The sequence below is a fragment of the Monoraphidium neglectum genome, assembly GCF_000611645.1.
Source record: "Monoraphidium neglectum strain SAG 48.87 unplaced genomic scaffold scaffold02510, whole genome shotgun sequence".
In the NCBI taxonomy this organism is placed as follows: domain Eukaryota; kingdom Viridiplantae; phylum Chlorophyta; class Chlorophyceae; order Sphaeropleales; family Selenastraceae; genus Monoraphidium; species Monoraphidium neglectum.
Window position 1 is genome coordinate 1 of NW_014011118.1, and position 8,824 is coordinate 8,824.

The following is an 8,824-nucleotide window of genomic DNA, read 5'->3' on the forward strand; positions in this document are numbered from 1 at the left end:
GCCCTCGGCAATCTGCGGCTGCTGCGGGGGTCGGCTCGCCCATAGCTCCGCCGCGGCCGCGTGGACCACTGCGGCTGCGGCCGCCGCGGCCGCCTGCCGCGCCGCCGCCCTCAGCGTGTAGTCCCGCCGCGCTGTGTCCGACGCGCAGCGCCGCGCGAGGTGGAAGCGGTCGACCAGCCGCGCGCGCCGCCGCGCCGCGCCGCCCCAGAGGCCCCAGCGCCCGCCGGCGCCGGCGCCGGCGCCGGCGCCGCTCGGCGCAGAGTGCTCCGGGGGCGAGCGCGCGAGCCACGCCGGAAGCAATGCGGGCCGGCCGGCGCCATGGCGGGCGCCGCGCGGCAGGTGGTCCTGGGGCGCCGCTGCTGCCGGCGCAAACCAGGGGGCCGCAGAGAGCATGCCCTGCATGTCGGCACCGCCCACCAGCCCCGCGGCCGCCGCCGGCGAATACAGCCCCCCGCCCTGCCCCGCCACGAGCCCCAGCCGCGCCGCCGCAGCCCACTGCCGCGCGGCCACCGCCGCCGCCCCCGCGCCCCCAGGGCTGAGCGGGCCGTGTGCGTCGCGCCAGGGCGCCCCGCAGGGGCTGACGCAGCCGCTGTTGATGAGCATGGACCCCGTCGACTGCAGCACAATCGGCGCCGAGAAGCGCCGCGCGCCACGGGCGGCGCCGGCGCCGCGGTGGTGGCCATGCGGCCATGCCGGCGGGCCCCTGCAAAGCAGCGGCCCCGCAGCCTCCGCCTCAAGCGACGCTGCTGGGCTGGTAGTCGCGCGCTCCCCTGGGGACGGTGGCGGGGTCGCCTGCTTGCTGGGAGCATCAGGCTCCCCCTCTGGCGGCCCGTAGGGCGCCTGCGGCGCCCCGCCGCGCGCGTGCCGCGGCCATGCAGCCTGCTGCTGCCTGTCCCTCGGGTGCGGGTGCTCGGGGCGCGCCTGCAGCTGAGCGGCGCCGCCCGCGGCGGGCGGCGCGTGGGGCGGCGCCGAGTGCGTGGCTTGGAGGCTTTTAGGAGCCTGCTTGCCATCCCCGTGGCGGCGCAGCCAACCGATCAACTTGACGCGATCCCCTGCCGCAGGCGCCGCTGCGTCGCTGCGGGCGGCGTCCGCTGAGCGCGCGAGCGGCAGCCGCGGCACGGAGGGCTGGCCCCCCCAGGCCTGGAACGCTCGCTTCACCCGCTGCAGAAAAGAGGGAGAGCCAGGGACGGGGCTGCCTCTCGGAGCAGCTTCCTGCTGCCCCTGCTGCTGCTGCTGCTGCTGCTGCTGCTGCTCCTGGGGCGGCTGGCGGGGCAGCTGGATGCTTGGATGCCGCACAAGCTGCTCTTGCTGTGCCTGCCCCGCCGTCGCGGGCGGACGCGGCCGCTCGGGCCCCTGCTGCTGCTCACCCACACCAGCGGCCAGCCCGTCGCGGCTGCCCAGCTGCCCGGGCGCCAGCCGCCCCTTCGCCTCCCCGCTGCGCCCGCGGCCGCGCAGCAGCTTGGCCAGGCCGCGCGGCCGAGCCTGCTCTGAGCGCTCCTCCTGCGCCCGCCCCGCGGGCTGCTCCTCTGGCTGCTGCCTGCCCCGCGTCGCCCCACGCGGTCCCGGCTCCGGCTGCGGCCACGGGCCTGCAGGCGGCGCGCCTGCTGCTGCCTGCCGCTGCTCAGAACCAAGCTCGCGCTCGCGCCGCCCCCGCTGCTGCTCAGGGCGCCGCGGCCCCTCCGCCGCCGCCCGCTGCATCCCCGCCGCGTCCCCCGCGCCGCTGCCGCGCTGCTGCCTTTCCTCGCCGCAGGACAGGCGGGCGGGCGTCGGCGGCGCTGCGGTGCCTGCCCCCCGAAGCGGCGAGTCTCGCCGCCGCCAAGTCGGCCCCACGAGGGCGTCCAGGCTCCGCCGGAGTGGCGGACGCTGCTGCTGCTGCTGCTGCTGCTGCTGCTGCGGAGGCCAGGAGACCGACGCCGCCTTCAGACCGGGATGGAGGGCCAAACTCGGCGCCGCCGACCCCTCCTCTGCAGCGGCCGCCGCGGCCCCCGCCCCCCGCTGCTCGTGCCCCCACGCCCTCGCGCCGCGCGCCGCGCCGGCCTGCGGCGGCGAGCGCCGCGGGGGCGGCCCGGGGGCCCAGTTCGGGGCGGAGTCGCGGCGGAGTGCGGAGGATACCGCCGCGGCCAGGTGCGGCGGCATGGTGTGGCTCCGCAGGTCGAGGATTTGAGAGGCGTCGGCAGCAGCATCTGCCACCTCGCGCTCGCGGCTGACCTTTGGCGCTGCGCGGCAGGATGGAAGGTGGGGGGTTGACGCAGTGGGGCGGGGGAGGTGGACTGTGCACGGAGCGCGCAGCACCGATTCGCAGCAGCTCCTGGTGCCCATCATCACGCCCAGTGCGCAGCCCCAGACGCCCCCACGCGCCGACTCACATGGAGACGCGAGCGCGCTGTTGCGCCGCACGCGCGCGCCGGGCTTGCTCCCCCGCCTCGCCGCCGCGAGCGCATCAGCGCGCGCGCCGCCGCCGCGGCCGCCGCCGCCGTCGTCCGGCTGCGGCTCCGTGACCAGAAGGCGGTTGCAGCGCGCCATCATGAACAGCACCCGGCTGAACAGCGCCTTGAGCGGCCCTGCGCGGCGGGACGGCGGCGACGCTTATCTCAGCCCTGCGTGCGCGCACACCTCAACACCCGGCGCGTGCGGGTCATTGAGGGGCCATCCACGCGGGCGGACGCACGCCGCTGCGTCACGCCATCCAACGGCCTGAGAGGAGCGCGGGTGGCCCCGTACCTGCTGGGCAGCTGCGCCGCTGCTCGTCGAGGCGGTTGACGATGCCGGCCACGCTGCGCTGGAACTCCGCCGCGTCGGCGCTCAGGCACGCCGTCACAACAGACAGAAGCCTGGAGCCGAGGGGAGGGGGGGGAGCACAGCGGTTTTCGGGCGCGTGCAAGGGTGTGCAACGAGTGCACGAGTGCACGAGTGCACGAGCGCGTGAGCGCACGGGCATGCGTGGCGTGCGTGTGTGCGTGCACACATGTGCAACTGTGTTTGGCGGCTGCAATCACCGACCACTTGGGTCCTGCCACACCAAATTGTCGACAGCACCGGGGATGAGGCGTGCCCAGCCGCGCCTCAGCTACCCCTCAGCTGCCCGCATGCAACACAATCAGGCGCAAAGGCATGGCTGACGGGCTGCCCACTCACATCGCGGCGCAGTCTGCCTCCCGCGCCACCAGCCCCAGCGCGCCCTGCCCGCTGCCGCCGGCGGCCCCGCTGGCCGCGATCAAGCCGCCGTCGCTGGAGAGGTGCGGCGCGGAGACAGGCGCGCCCGCGGGGCCGTCGCCCAGCTGGTCGCGGCGCGCCTCGATGCGCTGCACCTCCGAGTGCACGTCAGCTGCAAACGGCGCAAGGTCCCTGTCGAGCTGCGGGGCGCACGGGCAGCGCGGCAGAGGAGGTCGCGATTGCGGGCCAGGAGCAGTGCGGCGCTACGCTTTGGACGCATGCACAAGCCTGCGGTGCTGGCCGCGCCTGCAGGCAGCGCCGGGCGCCGCAGAGGGACGCTTCGCCGATGAGCGAGCGCAGGGCTCTGCCGGACGCCAGCAGGGACGCCTAGTCGTGTTTTACGGCTACGCCGGCCACAGTCAAACGCTGCTGCTCCCGCCGCCGCTTGCGCACCTGCGCCTTAGCGTCAGCAAAGGCCCGGGCCCACCCCCTGCCGTACACCCCCGGCGAGTCCACGCAGCCGTGCTTCAGCTCCGAGGACTGCGGGGCGGCGGCGGGGAGCACGTTACAGGGGGGCACACGTGCAGTTGCTTGCGCCGGGGCAGCTCTGCAGCTCGGAGCAGGCGGCAGTACAACCGCACGAAGGTTGGGCATTCAGGGCACCGTCAACCCACTGAGGGCCCCGCCTCACCGTAGGCAGCTGCGCGGAGCCGACCACCTGTCCCAGCTTGCCCTCCATCCCAATCATCTGCACCAGCGACCCCATGGCCTGCGTACACCAGCGGCGTGGCGGTTCGGCCCACATGCGGCCACGGTTGTCTCCTTGCTGCCGCTGCGCACACAAGGGCACGCTGCCCCAGCTCCAGCACCACACTGCGTGGCTATACGACCCTTGATCGCAACTTCATGGTACTTTCTACGTGGGAAGCGCTCTGGCCCATGCTGGGAAATTGATCAAAGGCGGGAGGCCGGCTGGAGGGCCCGCCTGTGTTCGCCCGCACCTCCAACGCAGGATGATGGCCACTGGGTGCCATAAGGCTGCGTCCTGCCCTACTTTCGGGCCCAGAAGGGGCCCTCACGATGGCGCCACTCCTAGTCAATCATGTTGTTCTAGCGCGGGCGCTTCCTCCACCTAAAGAAGCGGATGTAGACAAAATAGGTCTCCACTGTTACATTCGAAGCACTATGCGGCACCTTGCTGCCGGGTCAGCTTGACAAGCCGGGTAGTTGGAGTGAACTGGCAAGCGGCGATCAAGCAGCGTGCACACAGTGCAGTCATGCAATGCGAGGACGGGATTGGATGCCAGCCGCTACCGTACACGTTAACCATCCATGATGTGTTCCCTAACGCTCCAGGTGCTGCCATGTCGTCACATGCTGATTCACTGTCTGTTGACCCTCGATGACCCAGGCAGCTGCCCCAATGACCGGCAGTGGGCTCTCTCCTGCCAACAGCAGACACGCCCAGGTGTTTGCTGCTGGATCGATCAACCCATGAGCCGCAGCTAACCTGCGAATTAACGAGCACCCTCGTAAGCCCCCTCATCGGGCGTCCTGAACCAAGGATGCCACCCCCTCGGCCCGGTCTGGCGCTGCGCGCACCTTCACACAGCACTGGGGACCGCGTCTGACGTGTGCAGTGCGTTGAGCAAGGGCGCTGCTGTTGGTTGCCCTTTCAGTGGAAGAGGTCCTGTAGGGCCCCTCAATCAGGCTCTGCCACCTGAATAAGGCCCTGCTTTCATGCAAGTTGACAGTGGCACTGCCAACACGTTGACCTTGACATTGGGCCAGCCACGGCGTACACAACACAGACGAGACGACACATGCTCCGCCTTGTCTACCTAAGACCAGCGCGATACAGCGTTAACGCTTGCTCATGCTGGCCCACACACGCCAATGCCGCAGGTCGCAGCAGCACTCAAAGAGTCGGGCGCCACTGGGTGTGAGCCGTCCACCATCTCGGCGCCGTCCGGGTTCTTCCTGGAATCGTCGTTTATACCACCAAACTTGCATATCACTGCAACACGTTCTTATCATAGCTGACTACACCGGCCTGACGCCAGCCGTGCGGGCATCAAGCAGAACGAAGCACGCACCCTGGCCGCAGGATGACGCTGGCGCTTTATAAGAATACGTTACCATGGCTGATGACCGGCCGGCGATGCATGGTGAGGCCATCATTACCAGCACACTTGGCGGCGGCACTTGCAGGTTGTGCACTGCTGTGCACACGAGTACAGGTCCAGGTGGACCTTGCATTCCTGCTGCAGACGCCCATGTGTGTTCTCAGGCAACAGCATACTTGAAGCGCTGCAACAATTGCCACACGCTCAGGCCCACCAGCGGCTCGCCAGGCACGCCTCGACCGCCGGCGCGGCATCGTCGGCCGCGCGCCGCGGCGCGCCGGCGCTTGTGCCGGCGGCCGCCTTCGCAGCTGCCGGCCCCGCTGCGGCCGCCACGCAGCAGGCCGCGATCATGCCGACTGTGCCGGCGCCGCCGCTGACGTTCGCGGGGCGGCCGGGGTTGTATGATGAGTCCGGGCTGCTGCGCTTGAAAAACCTTACTTATGACGAGCTCACTGAGTGGTGTGAAAGCATAGGTGCGTGGCGTGGCGATGGCATAGTCCTTCTACACGGGCAGCACATGTGCACTGCCGTGTGGCGGTGGCCTCAACGGGCCAACGGCAGCCGGCCGCACGGCTCCTGAGTGCAGCCTGCAAGGTTGCGCAGCTGGGCAGCACAAACGCGTGCGTGGGGCCGTGGGCCGGCAGCCGCGCCGCCTCTGCAGCTCCCACGCGCCGTGGCAGCTTTAACAATCAGCCGTCTGCCGCGAATACCGCAACCCCCGCCGTGCGCAGGCGAGGCCCCAAAGCGGGCACAGCAGCTGTGGCGGCTGATGTATGTCGAGAAGCACTGGGCCCGCAGCTGGGCGGACGGCGCGGGCGGGCCCGACGCCCTAAGCAAGGCATTCCAAGCCAAGGCCGCGGCGGCCGCGACCCTGCACGGCGGGCTGACGCTGCAGAGCGTGCAGACAGCGCCCGACGGGACCCACAAGCTGGTGCGCGAGCGCGCGCTCGTCTGCTGCAACCGGCCGGGCCCGCGTGGCGCTCGCGCGCGCCGCCGCACCCGTCCAGAAGCCGAGCGCTGCCCACCCACTCGGCCTGTGAAATCTGCAGGTGTTCACGCTGCACGGCGGCGATGGCGCTGCGTCGGGCAACGTAGAGACGGTGCTCATCCCCATGACTAATCGGGACGGCACCCAGCCGCGGTATACGGCCTGCCTCTCAACACAGGTGGGGGCTCTTTCGGGGCACTGGGCAAAGGGGAACGGGGAGCCATATGCTGGGTGCCTTGGCAGAGGTGGCATGCAGCCAACGCGGGGCAGGCGCCGCATTTGGGGGACCACATGCAGGCCAAATCCCGCGCGCTTGGCTCCGCACAAGACGCAGTTCGCACTGGCGCGAGCAGACGCCGATTTGCAGCACCTGCTTGCTAGATGCAGCGATCATTCTGTGGCCCCCGGCTGACGCGGCGCCGTGCCGGCGCTGCTGCGCACCACACCGCATCCTCCATCCCTGGCAGGTTGGCTGCGCCATGAATTGCCAGGTGCGCTGCGCTCCCCCCAGGCGCACAGTGGTTGAGCCCTGCTGGCATCGCCATCACCCCGCAAATCCGCATGCTCGCACGCTTCCCGCTTAAGGTTTGACTCACGTGCAGACAAGACGCAATAGCGGGTCCGTGTCCGGGCTCATGAGAAGGAGTGCACCCCAAGAGAAGGACCCGCGCATAGACGAATACACACATGCGCGCGTGCGCACACACGCACACACACACACACACGCACACACACACACACACACACACACACATCATATGTGCACGCGCCCCTCACAAACACGTCATCGCGTGCGCGCACGTCCAGTGTTGCAAGCTACACGCCGCCTGGCGTCACACGCCCGCGCGCCCTCCTTTCCACACTACATACATGCGTGCTGCCCCTCCTCCCCCCCAAAAAAAAGTTCTGTTTCACGGGGAGGATGGGTCTTCTTGGAAACCTCAGCGCGGCGCAGGTCGTGGAGCAGGTCGTCGAGGCGCGCCGCTGGCTGGCTCAGCAGCAGCAGCAACAGAAGCAGCAGCAGCGGCAGCAGCAACAGCAGCAGCAGCTTGAGGAGGAGGGGCGCGAGGACGAGCGGCGGCGGCTGGGGGAGCGCGTGGGCAGCGGCGGCCTCGCCAGCGCGAGCGGTGGCGACGGCGTTCCTGACGACGCCGACGGTGGCGGCAGGCGGCGGAAGGGCGTCAGGGGGTCGTGGGCGGCGGCCCCGGCGCGAATCAGCAACATCGTCTTCATGGGAATGGGGGAGCCCCTGGCAAACCTGCCCGTGAGTGGCAACAAGCTGCTTCACACAGCCAATGTAATGTCCCGCCTGGACGCCACAAACAGCAGTGTGACAATTTGAGCGAGGTGTTGCCTCCTGCCTTCAAGCGTGCTTACGTGTCGGGACGAGGCTCGCTGGACGGCGTATCACCCACCTCCCTACCAGCCCCATCCACTTGTCTCACCCTGCACAGGCGGTGATGCCCGCGCTGGACATCCTCTGCTCGCCGGCCGGCCTGGCGCTATCCAAGAGCAAGGTTATCGTGTCGACGGTGCGTTCCCTCCCCCACGCGCCCCTATGCCCTCGACCCCACGCGGCCTGCCCATGAGAGCATGCGCGAGCTCCACGCCCGCCGCCCTCCACTTCCCCTCCTCCCTGCGCCCCGCGGCCCCCGTGGCGCGCTCGGCCCCCCTTCATCGTTCACATCATCCTGTGCACATGCATGGGCCATGCCACATCAGCGCGCACAGGTGGCACATGCATCGTGCCTCCCGCCCCCGCGCGCCGCCGACCTGAAATCCCCAGCCCTGAATGCCCCTGCCCTTGAAACCCCTTCCCTTGACACCCCGCCCTCGAAACCCTCGCCTTCAAATTCCCCGTTCCTCAAAAACCCCGCCCTCGAAACCTATGCCCCCACAACCCCCGCCCTTGACCCCTCCCCCCAAAAGGTCGGCCTGGTACCCCAGCTGCGGGAGCTCCACGCGAGCGGCAAGGCCAAGGTGGCCGTCTCCCTCCACGCGACCACCGACGAGGTGCGCTCCTGGATCGCGCCGGTCAACCGCAAGCACGACCTGGCCGAGCTGATGGGGGCCCTCGCGGAGATGTTCCCGCGCTCGCTGGCGACGACGCCGGGGAAGAGCGACCACTTTGTGTGCATCGAGTACGTGATGCTCGCGGTGAGCCGATGGGCCGCAGGCCGCGTCAGGGGGGGGGGCTGACGCCGCGCGTCCAGCGCGGGCTTTGCGGCGCGTCCGGCGCGAGGCTTTTGGATTGGGGCGCGAGGGCGTGGGGCCATCACCTTTCGGCACCTCTAGGCGGTTTTCTTTCCGGCCGCGGGCGCCCCCTGCCCTTCTCGTTGTGCAACGGCCTCGACCCTGAAACTGCCCCGATGCCATGAGCCGTGGCGGCGTGGTCTTCATCATCCTCTCCACACAACCCCCTGGCCTGTACCGCACCCCCCCCTCTCTTTACTGCAAAAGGATGTCAACGACACCGACGATGACGCGCGGCGGCTTCTGGAGATGACTGAACCCATCTACTGCATGGTGAGGCGCTGGGCGTTCTTCGGGGCCCGAT

General features: G+C 69.9%; 2 protein-coding genes across 2 annotated transcripts; one reads left to right on the forward strand and one right to left on the reverse strand.

The window, feature by feature from the left end:
- Positions 1-66: 66 nt before the first annotated feature.
- On the reverse strand, positions 67-3,919 carry MNEG_10908 (hypothetical protein; the record flags this gene model as incomplete). The annotated part of the gene is made up of 6 exons (XM_014040619.1): positions 67-2,216; positions 2,367-2,561; positions 2,722-2,831; positions 3,136-3,353; positions 3,607-3,693; positions 3,845-3,919. Coding segments are annotated over 6 exons (2,835 nt in total), but the record flags the coding sequence as incomplete, so codon positions are not given.
- Positions 3,920-5,293: 1,374 nt separating this feature from the next.
- MNEG_10909 (ribosomal RNA large subunit methyltransferase N) lies at positions 5,294-8,466 on the forward strand (the record flags this gene model as incomplete). The annotated part of the gene is made up of 7 exons (XM_014040620.1): positions 5,294-5,321; positions 5,444-5,752; positions 6,011-6,210; positions 6,329-6,445; positions 7,223-7,531; positions 7,722-7,799; positions 8,197-8,466. The coding sequence occupies 7 exons, from the start codon at positions 5,294-5,296 to the stop codon at positions 8,464-8,466; spliced, it is 1,311 nt and encodes a 436-aa protein (XP_013896074.1).
- Between the last annotated feature and the right edge of the window lie 358 nt (positions 8,467-8,824).